A 16,883-nucleotide genomic window follows, 5' to 3' on the forward strand; every position below is an offset into this window, starting at 1 on the left:
GCAAAAAGCAGAAGGCAATCTAGAAACTAGCAGAAGTGCTGGCGTATTTCTCTTGCAACATTTCCCCCCCCACCCCTCTGTGGGACAGTGTTACAGGAAAGCCTGATTCAAATGATCCTGAACGTGCACCCCTAGCTCCATCCTGAACTCCCACAGTAAACCTCAGAAGTCAATCTGAAAGCAGTTCAAATCGGCATGGAGATTTTGGGAGTACTTGGACAAGAAGTCCCTCAGCCAGAAGGGACTTCTCAGTGCTAGCATTGTAGGTGATGCTCCACTGCTGTACGTGTGGAGACATCATCAATATGCACTACGTGTGCAGGATGAGAAAAAACCCGGTGGTACAACAGAAAAAAAACTAATAGTATGACAGATTTCTAAACACACCAAACTGAGCAAGTAAGAAGCCACAAAAGACTTGTCAACTGAATCACATTGTAAGGAGGACCTAAGGGGACTTTTGGAAAATTAGACCATATTCTGTAAAGATATTAGCTAGTAAACTTGTGGGAAACTTATTTTTGAAAAAATTCCCTGAGAGTTGGCCTGTGCTGGCGAAGAGTGGAAAACAATGTGGTCCTTCTTTTGGGAGAATAATCTAAACTGTAGCAATTGGGCTCTACAAGCGTAACCTAATTATCAGTAAACTAAGAAAATGCGTATTGAGTGCAGTATCTCTTAAGTACCTAGAATAATGGAAACATGAGCAACAAACTGTGGGAGTCAATTGCCTAATGGCTACTGTTCCCATGTGTGCCCCATCTGTCAGCTAGATCCTCAGAAACCTTGCTGCAGCACCCGCGCACGCTCGTTTGTGCTGAACAGTCGTAATGCTTAATGCCCATCCCAGTGGCACCCTAATTAGTGGTAACCTCTTTCCAGCCTGAAATATTTCATAGAATAGAATCATAGGATCATAGAATCATTTAGGTTGGAAAAGACCTTTAAGATCATCCAGTCCAACCATTAACCTAAAACTACCAAGTCCACCACTAAACCAGTTAAAGGGAGAGGAATAATTCATTTCACGTTTCCTGCCTTGGTGGCTGGATTATTTTTAATGAAAATAAAAACTAGGAATCATTAAGGTTGGAAAGGCCCTCTAAGATCATCAGTCCAACCACCAACCCAACACCCCCATGCCCGCTAAACTATGTCCCAAAGTGCCACGTCTGCCTGTTTTTTGAACCCCTCCGGGGATGGGGACCCCACCACCTCTCTGCGCAGCCTGTTCCAATGCTTGACTACTCTCTCCGTGAAGAAATTTTTCCTAATATCCAATCTAAACCTCCCCTGGTGCGGCTTGAGGCCATACGCAGCTTGAGCCATTTCAGGGATGCCTGCCCTTTGTTTCCTACTCTTAGCCTCATTTTCTGTTCAGTGTGATGCTTTCTTTCCTTGAGCAGTCCTGAGGTTTTTATTGATAACTTCTTTGTCTTGTTTGGAAAGATGAGCGTGTGGACAGAGCCTGCACGCGCTTACCCTGTGCTCACCAGGAGCAGCATTTGTAGCAGAGGGGCTGTGGTCCCCCTGCAGTGAAGGTGAGCCATGGAGGGGAAATACAGGCAGTATTTGATGGAAGAGCGATGGAACAGTCTGAAATAATTTGCTGTTAATTAGCGGTTGATACCCACATTCTATTCCAACTAATCAAGATCAGAGCGCTGATGCACAAGCAAAAAATAAGAGCTGTTCCCTTCCTTGAAGATATTGTGACCTAAATGGACAAGATGCACACAAGAAAGGCGGTGGAGAGACCTAAGGTGCCGTCGGAGGGCAGTGACAGGCCAGGGTACAGGATGTGACCTGAATGACCACGTTGTGTCTCCCTGCAGTAACTAACCCATTTCAGCGAGACTAATTCATATTTTGTTTCTAAATCTGAACGTGAAACTTGTTTAAGCAGGTTTAGGTAACTCTAGTGATGGCACAATTTTTTAAAGTGATCTGGCAAATTGTTCTGACAGCTGTGGATCACAGAACCCTCGTAGCTGTGCTAATCTGGTGCAGCTAACGTACTTTTCCTGAGCGTTCGTAGCTGAAGTGTTCAAGGTCTCTGTTGGGTTGCCAGAGCAAATAAAATGGGACCTTCCCCCTCCCACCCCCAATATACAAAAGCCACTATCATCTAATGTGTCTTCATGTTCCAAGATATGAAGCAGTTGTCACCATCTGACATTCAATTACCAACTGGATTCAGGGTGTATCATTAGCTTTTATGTTCCAGCCCCCAACATGGGGGAACACTCTACATGTCCCTAAAATGGGAATTAATGTGGATGGTCTCGTGTCTGCCCAAACTGGGGCTCCTTGAGCCTCTGATGTACCCCCATACCGGGCACACAGGTGCCACCAGAGACGCTGCTTTGGGGACAGCCCCCCTGCTGTGTGCCCAGAGGGAACAGGAGGTTTAGGGGGCTGCTTGTGTAATCCAGCGCGTTTCCCACGGGAGCAGCCCCTCCATGCCGCCATGAATGGCTGCCCAAAATAGTAGCGAGTAAAAGCCTTCACCACAAAGGCCCCTGATCTTTCTATCCTCTTTAGACTCATTGTATCCTGCTAAGAGGCTTAATTAACGCACTGCTTGACAGGCCTTGTCAGACTGAAACATGGACTCTACATCATTTAATAGAGGGGCCGTGGTCTTCCCTGAGAAAACCAGGCAAAATATAAATGAAAATGAATAAAATAAAAAAAAAAGAAAAAAATATAAAACGAATAAACCCCAAGATGCTTCATGGACACAAAAAGGAAGTGGGGGGAATTCTTTGTTAAATGGGAAACAAAGTCTTAACAACAGGGATAACAGCAGACCTGGGTGTGAGCAGCTGGGAACAGCATTGGCAATGGACTGCTTCCAGTAACCGAAAGCAGCTGGGGTGTTTGAAAAGCAGCTGAGGCTGCTGCTCCTGTGCTGGGGTACAAGTGGCACGCGGATCAGAGCTGGTGCTAAAGGTGGTTTAGCACCGTGTGTGCTGTCCCCAGCCCGGTGCGAGGGACTGGAAGAGGAGAGCAGCAGCAGAGCGCGCTTCATTATCTTGTATCCACCTCCGATGACAACAGGATTGGAAAACGGCAGGAGGTGAGAATGTTTAAGCCTCTAAAGTGGCTTCCTGATAGGTGACAGAAAGAGGCATCAGGTGGCTTTGATCAGAGGACGGACCCTGCATGGCTTCTTGTCTTAAGGGCAGCAGGCATTGCAGTGTTTCTGGCTTCAGGCTGCCTTGCGCTGCGCTTGCCCTGGCTGAGGTGGTGCTGGGAAAGGAGCGATCGGTCTTGCACCTGCCTGTGTCCGTGCTACGGAGAAGTTGTCATACGTTTGTCTTTAAATGCATCAGCTCTGGAACGATGGGATGAGCTAATGCGTTCTCTGGCAAGAGAGCGGCTCTGAAAGCTCCAGTGATCTTTATTGATATTTCCAAATTAAAGCTCTGGGTGCTATCTCCCTCCCTGCATAGCACCGGCAGGCTGGTGAGACATAGTTTGCCTTCGAGGCAGCAGCTGGGCTGTGCTCTGCTCCGTCACATCTCACCCGGGTGCTGTTGGGCAGGGCTGGTGCTCCAGCCCCTTCCCGGCACCCTGCTCCGACGGGGCGAGAGCAACCGTGCCGCTGCGGCGTAGGATTTCTCCAGTCACTGTGGCCTTTCTATGCCAGAAGAGGAGGATCTCAAACTGGCACTGTGGTGTTTCACCAAGCGATTTGCAAGGAAGGGGAGGAAGAAACTCACATAAGTGCAAGTTTTCCTGCATAATAGAAAATCACCATTCAACAGAATTTCGATTAAAATTTGGAAGAACATCAATGAAATATAGAACTACCCAAAGCTGGCATGTTTGAATAACTGCTACGCTCACTCTTAATTACAAAATGGAAAACCAAACCTATTTTACTGCTATTTCTAGGCTGCAGTTCTACTGAAATCAAAGCTTTCTCGTCCAATCTCCATTCTCTCACCTCTTGGGAAGCACTGTTGTATATTCATTTGGCACCAATTTACGGACCTCTTAGAGATACTGAAAAAACAGCACGCGTGTCCAAAAAGGATTTTGAAAATTAATTTTTAATATGTGGCCTCTGCTGCGATTTCTCTGTGCTAGTCCAAACGCACGGGTATAAATAGCTTCACTGACCTGAATGGATATTTTTTGGGTACAGCAACAAAAAGTATCATTGCCTGCTACTGGAGGTGAATATTTATCTAGGTATGAGTTAACGTCTGCAGATTTTTTTTCTTTCCTTAGAATTTGCACTAATAGCGGTTTTTTGAAACAGACTTCTTCAAAATGAATTTAGGGACTGGTGCGTTTAGACTGTTTTAGATTTCTGCTCCTCTGCGTCTGACCCTGCCTCGAGGATCCCATATCTGCTGGCTGCCATCATCTCCACAGCTGGTCAAACGAGAGGTGACATTTCTGTGCACGCCTAAACAAGGACCAAAGTCTATGGCAACCTCTGGGTTGTTCAGTGCAGCTTAAACCAGCTCTTTTACATGGGCTTCTCCCTGGGGAGAGTCTATAGACTTGAGCCCCTTGGTCTTTTCTGTCCCATAATGTTACAGGGCCTCCTGGCAATAATTAAGTCATGGCAATAGCCTAGTTTCCTAAAAGTACAGATCCACAGGCTGAAAAATAATTAATGTACATGTTAAAGACTAGAAAAAGACACTTTAGTTTGCTCCAAACACCAGTCTTGTGTTTCAAGGTTTCATTGCTTTTTCTTCCTTAGGTATCTATGTGTGTGTAGCTACCCGATTGCTATTAATGTCTGTATTCAACTGAAGAAGGAAAATGAAAGCTGCAGTAAATTTTACAATATGTTTACATTATAACAAGGTTTATAGAGGCATCATAATTCATCATGTATTCCAACAGAAGCATGGATCTCTTCCAATTTAATTTTCTGAAGTTCGAATTTGCAGCTGGGTCACTCCTGGTGTAATCTGGGAGATGCATCTCCTAAGGCTGCGGGTTGGAAGAGCAGCAGCCCGGCTGTCGCTGCCACCCATCACTTACCGCTCCGGGGGCTGAGGCCAAAGCAGCCGAGTCACTTTCTGTGGGCGCAGCAACATAGCTAGCTTCATAAATTTTGTTGCAAGGAGCAATAATCAATACTTCATGGTTAATGACGCAAAACTGAAATTAGTATAGATTTTATGTCTCCTTCTCTTCCCAATTATGCAAACATTGCTATGCCCCTTCTGTAGTTGCCTTATATTACGGCTTTTATAAAGACTGTCCGGTGATGTTTAATTGAAAGACTGAATAGTCAAAAATGTCACAACCAATTTTGGTTTTTACTTTTTTTTTTTGTTCAGTCTTCACCCTGAGGTTAATAGAAAATGATGTCAAACACAAGAAATGATTTATGTAAGTCATGCAGGTTTTGTCACCCAGAGCTATATATAAAGTCGGTTGCAAATTGTTTTCCCATTCTAAATTACTGTACATAGCTCTGGGATACGCTGAAAAAATGACCAACGGAATAATATGAGAGAAGAAAAGGTTATCTGCTGAACTGAACTGTGCTTCAAAGAAAACAATTTTGAAAGTTGCTTGGTTTTAATATACCAGAAGAGGATGTTCCTCACAAGAGGGGAGAAAAAAAAAAAAAAAGGCAAAAATAAAAAGAAGCTTCATGACTGGATTATTTCCAATGGCTGATGAGCAGTAGGCAGCAGAGCCAGGCATCCCGAATCACCGCAGTGCTTTATCAGCTGCAGCGTGTCCACAAAATGGTGCTACAATTAGAGACCCAGAGGGGCAAAGACTGGAGAAACATCTAACTTGTCATCTTGACAAATCTAGTTTATGCATAAAACATATTTTGCAGTAATAGTCCTTCCAAGGCTGGGAAGAAATGAAAGCTGTATTAGGAGTAAATCAGCTACCAACTGTGATCTTGTTTCATGTCAAACAGGGTAGAATCTTGTACAGGATTAAAAAGCGCCACGTAAAATTTCTCTGTTTCACAAAATCAGCTTTATTTGGGAAAGCAGAAGGTAGAGCTGCCTGATCTGTTGTGCTCATGAAGACTGCAGCAGCCTTATTGGAAATGAAAATCTATGATCCATCCCCCGGTCAGATAAGATATACAAGATGAAAATATCCTTGTTTTGCCTTTTTAATGGTCTTAGCCTTTCTGGGAATCCTGTATCTATATGCAAGGTAGGTGTGAAGTAAATTACCTTCCTTCCTTACTCTGAGTAGCTTTTGCTTTTACATTTGATTCCCAACTTAATGAGCTAAAAGAAGTCATGAGTTAACATCTTTGTGTTTTGCATAGACTTCTCATTTTCCAGTGTTGCTTAATTAGCAAACAGTTGATGTACAAACACAAACCTGAAGGCACATCCCTGCATCTCGGGACGGTGACGCTCTTTGCGTCGCATCACAGGGATGCAGTCGAGGGGTTCAGCATTTGCTTGTCAGCCCAGCTTTTAAGGAGGCTGGGTGCGTGTCCTCTGCGTGTGCGTGTCCCGGCGAAGCCAGGGCGCTCTGCGGGATTGTGCCCTGTAAGGGCTTGGAAAGTTCAGTCCCGTAGTTGCATCCCGTGGAGCACACGCTTCATTGCAACCAGGTTCTCCTCCACCCCCCAACTCCCACCTCTTCTGCACAATAAAACCCTGCCAGCCAGATACAATTTAGTTTTTTAAGCCTTATCTCCGTGCTGAACGCAACGGGTAGGTTTTCTTCCTGGGACATTGACATGGATGCGGGGAACCCCAGCTATACATCTGCAGTTAAATTTGTGATATCTCTGCTATTGAAACAGGATCTGATGCAAATACCCTGGTAAAGGCATCAGGTTGTAAATCTCAATTGTGAGGCTGAATACTGTTTGATTGCAGAACAAAGGGAAGTGCCTGAAAGTATGAGCTGATGCTCACTTGCTTCTTACCAAGACCATCTCCTCTGAAATCAAAACAGCCACACACCTGAAACATGAAAGAATACTTTCCTCTTTTGCTCTGCCTATTATTTTTGTAGGTCTGATATTTTCTTTCAAACTTATGTGCTGGACATATTGAAAAACACACTGGTTTCTTTATGGTTATTTTAGTTATCTAAATTTGAAGGCAACCCCATAGACATTACCCAGGGGACTGTTTTGTTTAGTGGTTGGCTCACAACATCTTGAGCTTGAGGAGGAATCTCCAATGTTGTGCTGGTTTTGGCTGGGACAGAGTTCATTTTCTTCGCAGTAGCGAGCATGGGGCTACGGTTTGGATTTGTGCTGCCAACAGCGCTGATCACCCAGGGATGTTTTGGTTCCTGCTGAGCAGCGCTGACCCAGAGCCAAGGCCTTTTCTGCTCCCCACCCCACCCCACAGCGAGCAGGCTGGGGGGCACGAGGAGCTGGGAGGGGACCCGGCCGGGACAGCTGAGCCCAGCTGCCCCAAGGGATGTCCCACACCCCATGGCGTCATGCTCAGCACACAGAGCTGGGGGGAGAAGGAAGGGGGGGACGTTCGGAGCGATGGCGTTTGTCTGCCCAAGTCAGCGTCAGGCGTGATGGAGCCCGGCTTTCCTGGGGATGGCTGAGCACCTGCCTGCCCACGGGAAGCAGGGAAGGAATTCCTTGGTTTGCTTTGCTTGCGTGCGCGGCTTTTGCTTTCCCTATTCAACTGTCTTTATCTCAACCCACGAGTTTGCTCACTTCTACCCTTCCGATTCTCTCCCCGACCCCACTGTGGGGGGAACGAGTGAGCAGCTGCGTGGGGCTGAGTTGCTGGTGGGGTTAAACCACGACAAATGTCAACCAAGGGCTTCCCATAAGCACATTGAACTGTTTTTTCTCTCCTTGTAGGAAGAACTCAAAAGGCTCCAGCACACCTTGGAACATGTCAATGATGGCAAAGACTTGCTTCAAAGGTAAATGTGTGATTTCCGCAGTATCTCACGCATGATAAAGTGAAAAAGCTTTTATAAGGCAATAAGCCCTTTCTGAGGGGCAGTCTCTTCATTGTAGGCTATGTTTCTCACTTGGTAGTATACTAAATATTCAAGATTTTGCATCTCTCCCATAAACAATTCTTATTTTTAGTTACAGGAGGATAATGTCTGAAAACTGCTGCTGATTGAATGATGTAATTAAGTGTCCAGTAAAGTCTCAAAATAACTCCACAGGTTGGGGTCTAATCTTACCAATTTTCATGTGAAGACCTTTCATTCATGTTGCTAGTCCCATCCAAAGCAGCGTCCCGAGATGCTTGATTTTTATCTTCTATCATTTTAAAATTGCTTTCTGAAAATGATTGGTTTGCAGCACCAATTCCTGGGTCATCATTTATTACAAAGAATTTTTTCTTCATATTCCTGTATGGCTCTTGCTGATGTAATTCATTTGCTACCGGCATTACCATTGTTACTTTCCATTTTACTCTCCAGCTTTTCAAATGTAGCCCCAGGGATGAAAGTTAATTTAGCAAGAATATCTATTATATTTGCCAGCGTTTTTTTATTTGCAGTGGCTTCTTTGCTGGGTGTGCCTGTCTCTGGAGCTGTGGCATCTGGAAGGTTTAGTGCAAAGACTCAGGCAGGCTCCCACCTGGAAACTGGATCCAAATTGGTACTTTTTGTTAACAGTCAAATGGGGCTGGAGATGGGGACCCAAATGCCTTCCTCCAAAGACAGTGATACCTTATAATGAGCAGCTCTTGTGCATTCCTGTCAAAATTTCTGAATTAATTCATAGTGATTGCAAAAACATCATGCTGAGACATGTTAAACCCTGGTTTTTTTTTTCTTTTCCGTAGCCATCAGCTTGCCATGGATGAAGAAAATAATATCGAAAAATATCATATCAACTTACAGCCCTTGGAATCAAAAGTGAAAATGTAAGTAACAAAGAATGCCTTTTCTGCCTTTAAACACAGCTGAGCTTGTCCAATTCCTGAACCACAGCACCCAGACTGTGTCCATCGTGGATTTCTGTGTAACTTTAAGTATAAAAAAGCCTCAGTTTTGCAAGGTAGCTGAGCTCTTCTCTACCTTTGTGCATGTGAACGTTCTTTTTGAACTGAGTTTCAAATGTTAAACTTCAAAGTTGCAATAACTTTGTCATTTCCTCTGTGAAACTATAGAATATTTGAAAACCTGCTAGATTTTTCACATATACAGAGAACATCCTGGTGGAGGGACGTATAGTGCAGAGCAAGCCGAAGTCTCTTCAGTGGCGTTTTTGAGATCTAATGTGAAGGTTGGTTAGAGCTCCTCAGGTGGCTCACGGGACTGCTCCGCAAGGAGCGGTCCTTGGGTTTGCATGGGATGGAAGGCCGAGGGGACGAGGGTTCCTGGCCCAGGGGGTGCAGCACGGCTGTATGGCTCTAAGCAAGCTGATTTTTATTGGAAAGCAAGGCAGTTGCTAACGCTCGGCCAAGGCACATAGATGACACCTAGCTGCATCACCTGGAAGGAAGGGATAAGCATCACTGTGCTCTGGTAACGAACTCCCCAACTTCCAAATGCAATAATTTTCGCCTTTGTAATACATCTCCCACATGTTGTATAGTTTACCGTGGGGTCAGTTATTCTAAAAGGCTCGATGTGCTGTATCAGGACACGTGGTAACACTGGGGATATAATTTAAATCTTACCCATGTGTCTATTGGAGCAGAGGACTCCTCTTTGTGCCTGTTCCAGTGTTGTTCCTCCAGCCCTGGTGCAGCCATCAGCTCCATCCAGCTGGCACCAACTCTGCGCTAACACGGTGCCACTGGGCTTCCCAGCAGAGAGCAAAAGTTTAACGTGGATCCACTGGCATCAAAAAATATGTCCATCTTTACGCTGAAGCCCCCAACTACTTCATGGCAAAATTTTGCGACATCAGGCACAGCTTTACACAGAGTTGTATGTGTTGCTACATGACACGCTGAATTTCACTTTCAGTTGAAAAGCCACAGCTAACTCCCTATACAGGACGTTAAAATATTAATGCTATATTAAAATATTAAAAGGACATGAAGTTTCAAATTAAAATCCAGCCAGAGTCTTTTAGTCATGCAAATATAGGACTGATGAAAGTATAAATTTTCAGAGAGCTTTCTAGAAGGGTAGTTATGACTTCAGCTCAGTATATTCTCGAGCTTTAAAATAGAAAGTGCATGTAAATGTAAATATGTAAATACCACTTGTATATATTATGCAGTAAAGCTTGAAACTGAAACAATGCAAAGTGTAAATGTTTGAGGTATGGTAGATGTGGGGATTTTTTAAAGCCAAATGCATTTACCGAAAGCTCCTCTGTTGGCAGGCGCATTTGGGAGCTTTGCTGTCCATTTTAAAGCTCCTGTATGAAAACCACGCAGGACTTAACCTACCTGAGCAGCTCTACAGCGCACCTATCCTGGTGAGGCTGTAATGAATGCTGATGTCTTTCTGATCTGGTATTCTTCTAAAAAAATAAAAAAATACATGTATTTGACTTCCTCAACCTTGAGGTGTTCAAAATGCCATGTGCGTTGGGAGCGTTGTTCCCTGACCAGGAAGAATTGCATGCCAAGAGGCGTCTCCCACCATCTGGAGTTCCCAGCACTGTAGGCAGTCAATGAGAAGCTGTAGGTGTCCTGGCGTTGAGCTTCATCCTCCTCCTGCGGAGCCAAGAAGCTGGACGTGCCAGTCTGTAATCAAATGCCTTTTCAGCGGTGTCCGGGCGCTAAATGTCTTTTGTGGCTTGTGGAGGTGGGAGCAGAAATGACATCTGAACTGTTAAAAGGCAACATAAAAAAAAAAAAAAGTAAGTATTCCTAGGATAACGTAAATCCACGCCAACGTCTTCGGACCCTTTGGTCCGAACCATAAGGCACATGGTGAGGTCCCTTCAGGAGGGAGCATTGCCCTCCACACTGGCCCAGGGTGCAGGCACCGCTGGTGGGAGCAGGGCCAGGTGAGGTTTGGGTGTGCTCCCGGGGAGCACCCCAGTAGCAAGGCTGGGTGCTGAGCATGCCAAGCCCACCCGCTCCCCGCCCAGCTGCCTGGGTGAGCAGCACACGAGTTTTGCACCGCTGAGAACAACTTAAGCAAAGGTCAGGGTGCCCTACCTGATTAACAGACACACTGAAGGTTTTACTGACTTGATATCCCTGTGAATAAACTCTCAACTGCTTAAAAATCCTAAAAGGAGCTGTTTTAGCTCATTGCACTGCAGCAGCACTGCTGAGTCTCAGGTCAGAATTTAGCTCCGCTTTCCTGCAGAGTTCACAGATCATCCTGTGTGCAAACACCCACGTACTTTGTGTTAATGCCATTACTATTGCAAACACAGTTTTAATTCCCAGCATCTCTCCCCTGCTCTCCCTGGCACCTTGAGAAAGGCGCAGGCGGTCCGGCACTGCCACCTGGTGAGAGCCGCTCCAGCCTCCAGCTCCCCAGCTACCGCCCGGCACAGAAAATGGAATTTCTTTACAGAATTTCACATCAGATTTTAGAAACTTGGTCAAAGTTTAGAGTTGGGAAGCAGAGTTTCTACCGCAGTCCCCGCGCGTTGCTTTGGAGGAGGTTTTAAGTCCGCAGCTACCCAGGACGGAGGAGATTTTAAAGGGTGCTGGTCTGGCTCTGAATTTCCAACCATGTCTACATTATAATCTGAAAGCTGATATAAATACAAGATTTTGAAGGCTGGTTGTTCTTTTAAACAGATAATTGCATCTTTTTTTCTTTGTTTGCAAGATGTAAGACAATTGCTGACTTCTGTACAGTCTCAAATTTAAAACACTGGAAGTTTCAGGATCTGAAGTGAAGAAGTGCTTCTACTTAACAGATAACTCAAGTTATGCTAGTAGTGGCTAATAGAAGACCTACAGAGAGTGGTTATGTGTGATCGTTATCCAAATTGGAAAATAAAGTGTGCAAAAAAAAAAAAAAGAGGGAAAACCACCAAACCCCACCTCTTCGGTCAAGAATATGTATTGGTAATATTAGGTTAATGGTTGGACCGGATGATCTTAAAGGTCTTTTCCAACCTAAACGATTCTATGATTCTATGACTTTTAAATCCTTTTTGTAGCTGCATTCCCCCCCAACCTTGTGCCTTGGTGTTTGCCTTAGTATCCAGCGAGCATGGCGTGAGTACCTGCAGCGCCAGGACCTGCCACAGCACGAGCAGCTGGACAAGCGCAGCCCCTCGCCGCCGTCCCTCTCCTCGGACAAGATGAGCAGGTCCATCAGCATGAACACCTTCTCCGACAGCAGCACACCCGTGAGTACAGCGTTGGGGCCCGTTTTCCTATTTGGTGCTTTTTTGTTGGGTTCCTTTCTAGGACTTGGGATAAATGAAGGCTAAAATATGGGCTAATCATGAAAGAGGGACTTCTAAGGGAGTAGTAGCGTCTCAAATGAACCTGCAAGCAGATGTGCTTCTTGTAGGTGCAGTTGAATGTGTGACTGTATGTGTCAAATGTGGATCTCGGCAATATCGTGTGTTGGCCACAGCAGATATCAGCAGTGTTCTTGACGGGAAAAGGTGTTTCCAAATGGTGTTGTGTTCTTCTGCAGAAAGAAGGGATCTTCACATGTTTTTAGCACTTTGTGTTCTCCAAAAAACCAAATTGTGGTGCTTTTCCTATAAATAAACTTGTTTTTTCCCTAAAAGAGACTTAGAGGAGTTGATCTAAGGATTAAAAATGAAACTTGATTTTTGGAAGAAATGTTCATACCATCTTGCAGACTGTGTGACTAGCAGCTGGAGGTGGTACTTCTCTTTTTAAGGTGACTCTCAACTAGAAACTCAAATATAGAGACCGTTTTTTGAAAACAAGTGGCTTTGTGACTGTCTCTGGAGTGGGATCTTTTCAGTCAGTAAATCAGCGGATAGATATAGTGCCTATAAATATTGCTTTTGGCTTTGTGACAGAATACATCAGTTTTGAGGAAACTCTAGAGCAGAGCACATGAAATAATTCAATAGTTTACAAAAAAAAAAAAAAAAAAAACAGGAGACCAAAATTGCCACAGTGTGTGTTAGACGAGCTAAATCAAAGCAGGATGTGTCCAACTCTTCGACTGAGGTGTGCAGGATAGGTGCGAATAGGTTATGGGGATCCTTGCTAGGAGTGCGTATCGGTCAGCTCTATGAAGCTTCGCTGCCAGTCACAGGACAGCATTTGGTGGCTTCCGAGTTCACTACAAAAAAACTAGAAATCGTTGCTAGTGGGGTTCTTAAAGTAGGTGGATCCCCTGTGCAAGGAAGAGACGTTTGGTAGTTTAACTACCAAAAGTTAAGCACTGGTCAAGCACTGGAAGGGGTTGCCCAGAGAGGCGGTGGAAGCCCCATCCCTGGGAACATCCCAGGCCAGGTTGGACGGGGCTGTGAGCACCCTGGGCTGGTTAAAGCTGTCCCTGGCACTGCAGGGGCTGGGCTGGGGGAGCTCTGAAGGGCCCTTCCTACCCAAAGCACTCTGTGATTCCATGATTCTAACTCTGCCTTCCCGTTGCAAAGTTGGAGCAATGCCACCTAACGTAAAGCACAGGGCAGGCTCGCAGATCCAGCAGCGCTTTTCTGTGCTAAGAACTCTGGTCTTGCACTTATGGGGATGATATGGCTCTTTCCTCCATTGAACCAGGTTCAGGCTGAAGCTAGGTGAGCCGTTTCCAGCAGCTATTATTTTTGTGGCACCGCGGTCAGGCAGGCTGCGTTAGATAAAATATTACTGAGAGTGCACTGCTTTATTTTTAGATGCCTTGCGTTCGTAGCTGGAGACCAGGATGATAAACTAGGTTGCACTATTGGGTTATACGCTAATGCTTCATGTCTCAAACGAGCTAGGTTGCATTAATGAGAGAGATAAATTTGGATCTCGTTTTCATCTGCAGCTGGCGTTTGCTGGAGCCTGGCTGCACGCAGGAGCGCTGGGCCAGCCCTGGGCCACCACAAGAGGTCCCTCGTACCCTGTGCAGGGAACTCCTGGGTGCTCACAGGTTCTCCATCAGCAACCTGATTCGGAAAAAGATGCATTTTCAATGCTTTCGGGTCTTTCGGGGTAAAATGAGGACGTCTGGGAGTTAAGTATTTGTGGGGAAACAAAGCCTGGACACTAGAATTGCTACTTATTTTGTATTAATGCAACACCCCCTCATCTCATTTCCACATCCCACTTGTTTAATGCAAAGGAAGATGGGAATATTTTCTTACATTTTTCTAGTATGGCTGGGAGTTACGTATTTGTGGGGAAATGAAGCCTGGACACTAGAATTGCTACTTAGTTTGTATTAATGCAACACCCACTCATCTCGCTTCTGCATCCTACTTGGTTAATGCAAAGGAAGACGGGAATATTTTCTTACATTTTTCTAGTGCCGAGTCTGTCAATAACCTTTGAAAAACCAGGGGACCTTTCTGAAGGCAAAGGAACGCCTATCTATTTAGTGTGTCCTTGATTTACTTGGTCATGAGATCTGGACTAGCTAGTAGGGTGATAACCTTTATAAATTAAACAGAGTATTTTGAAAAGCATTCTGTGTGCTATACAACTTAGCTTCACCAGTTAATATCTAGCTAAGAAAAGAAGAATATCTGAGAATATTTTATAGAGCTTAACACAAGCAGGGTATCATCTACTCTAGCCACATTTGGGCATTAGGAAAGGTTCTTCACTGAAAGGGTGGTCGGTCACTGGAACAGGCTCCCCAGGGAAGTGGTTGTGGCACCAAGACTGTCAGAGTTCAAGGAGCATCTGGACAATGCTCTTAGTTATATGGTTAGTTTTAGGTAGTCCTGCAAGGAGCAGGGAGTTGGACTTGATGATCCTTATGGGTCTCTTCCAACCTGAGATCTTCTATGATTCTGTGATTATTGCAATATCTGAGGCTGTGAGGGACCCACACTTTCATGTGCAGGATGGTCCTCAATTCTGGGATGAGGCACCGTGGCTCCAGGCAAATGCTGTTGTACATTTCAAGGTCCTCAAGAACCATTTAAAAACAAACCTACTGGTTTAAGATGGCTTTCCATCTTCATCAGAGAGTGCTCTGGGCATCTTGAAAGTAAGGAGCAGATGAAGGAGGTGAGGAACAGCCTTTAGTGTTGGGAGCTCAGCAGGTGCCCTCAGAGGGAGGTGGTGGAAGGTGTGAGATCTGGCGGGAGGTGTTATACGGGTATGGTGTGAGAACAGCTACTGCCACAAAGCAAAAAGGCAGCAACACCACCTAGGGTAGTTTTGTTTCCTGATTGCTTCTGATGAAGTAAAGCAGTGCTGGCCCTGTGTGGATTTTAGATTGGATATTAGGAAAAATTTCTTCATGGAAAGGGTAGTCAAGCACTGGCACAGGCTGCCCAGAGAGGTGGTGGAGTCCCCATCCCTGGAAGCATCCAAAAAATGGGCAGATGTGGCACTCTGGGACATGGTTTAGTGTGGACTTGGTAATGTTAGGTTAATGGTTGGACTGGATGATCTTAAAGGTCTTTTCCAACCTAAATGATTCTATGATTCTATTCTATGATCATGGTCCCAGTTTCTGCAGTGTGTGGTTGGGTGCACAGGCGTGCACGCAGAAATACCACCAGTGCGTGTGCCTCCTGGAGCTGGGCTGGGTCATCCTTGCTAGTCCTTGGGCGCATACGCTAAGGATAGGCTCTCATCTAATGCAGTAGTGAGTATGTTTCTGTCTGATGCACACGTGCTTTCCTGATGGCAAATGTCACATATTTTTGGTTTGGAATTGATACTGTCAGGTGCGGGGCAGGGCAGGGACAAGGCCAGAACAAAACAGGGACAATTAACCTTGAACTGTTGACACGTGAATGGGAGAGTAATTGATTTTCTTAACCAAATAAAGACTGGGGCAGAATTAAATGCACCATTTTGACCATGTGAGCCACATTTTCTGCTCTAGTATAAGGTAAACTTAAAATAGGAGAAAAAACATCTGAGAGCAGAGAAACTGCTGCTGCACCCATCTGTAATTTTACACCCTCTTGAAGTTTTGTGTTTATAAGACCCAAGCTGGAAGCAGGGGAGTGGAATTGGGGAATAACCAAGCAGTCAAATGCATCCAATTGCCAAGTCCTCAATTTGGCCTACATTGCAGAACAAGACTTTTGAAAAATGGGGCATGTTCATTATAATGCCATTTCTTTTGCATTAGCAGTGTTGCTGGTGCCCTAAGAAATATGCCTGTGCCTAGTCTTTGTGTAAAAGTATGCTGTGCTGAGCAGCATGGAGTCTCCCAAATTTCTCTTGCTGTCTGGCAGCCTTCCTCTGAAAACTTTGGAGGAGGGAGAAAGACTGAAATTTGGACTTTTTGGATGTTTTCCCATTTCTTTTTCCAAAGAGGTAGAAAGCAACTAGCATGTCAAAATATGTTAGCAATAAGCATTGATGCAGATGGAAGAGAGAGATTTATGAAGTATATTGAGAAACCACTGTCACAACACAGCCACTTAATTCAGCTGAAATCTAATCCTGGTTTTCAATTTCCTTTCTCAGCACATGCCTCCCAGCTTTGCCGGATCCTCAGCTGGATCTTACACACTCTGGGGGCAAAAAAGCAGTTGAATAATGAAAGACAGAAAGGATCTCATGCCCCCAAAATAAATGAGAGCCTGTGGGCTAACAAATGCATCCACTGCAGCAGGATGGGTATTGAAACCATGCACACAGAATATCTATTTATACCGGTATGTGGGACCAGCAGTTGTGGTGAGGTAGAATTCTGAAACTCTTAATTGGCTGAATAATACCTAAACCCAAGGTTTATTCAGACTGTTGGGGAAAACAGAGAGTGTCAACATGTGCAGTCTGCCGCTGGAGAGTTAAGAATGATGTTTGGTCATTTATAGTTGAAAGAGAAGGTCTTTGAGCTCATTTCCACGACTACTACAAACCTCCAGAGGCATTTGTAAGGGGAGACAGGGAATTACTAGGACTGAGAGAAGTCAGAATTTCAAA

The 16,883-nt window shown here is 44.9% G+C and overlaps 1 protein-coding gene across 1 annotated transcript in view; it reads left to right on the forward strand.

The window, feature by feature from the left end:
- Positions 1-12,891, forward strand: part of IQCJ (IQ motif containing J) — a 110,119-nt gene extending 97,228 nt beyond the window's left edge. Inside the window, 4 exon segments of the mRNA XM_075716816.1 lie at positions 7,765-7,872; positions 8,757-8,837; positions 12,046-12,196; positions 12,793-12,891. Coding sequence (XP_075572931.1) covers positions 7,765-7,872; positions 8,757-8,837; positions 12,046-12,196; positions 12,793-12,891 — 439 coding nt within the window.
- Positions 12,892-16,883: the final 3,992 nt, after the last annotated feature.

Source organism: Pelecanus crispus, chromosome 9 (genome assembly GCF_030463565.1).
Source record: "Pelecanus crispus isolate bPelCri1 chromosome 9, bPelCri1.pri, whole genome shotgun sequence".
NCBI classification, from domain to species: domain Eukaryota; kingdom Metazoa; phylum Chordata; class Aves; order Pelecaniformes; family Pelecanidae; genus Pelecanus; species Pelecanus crispus.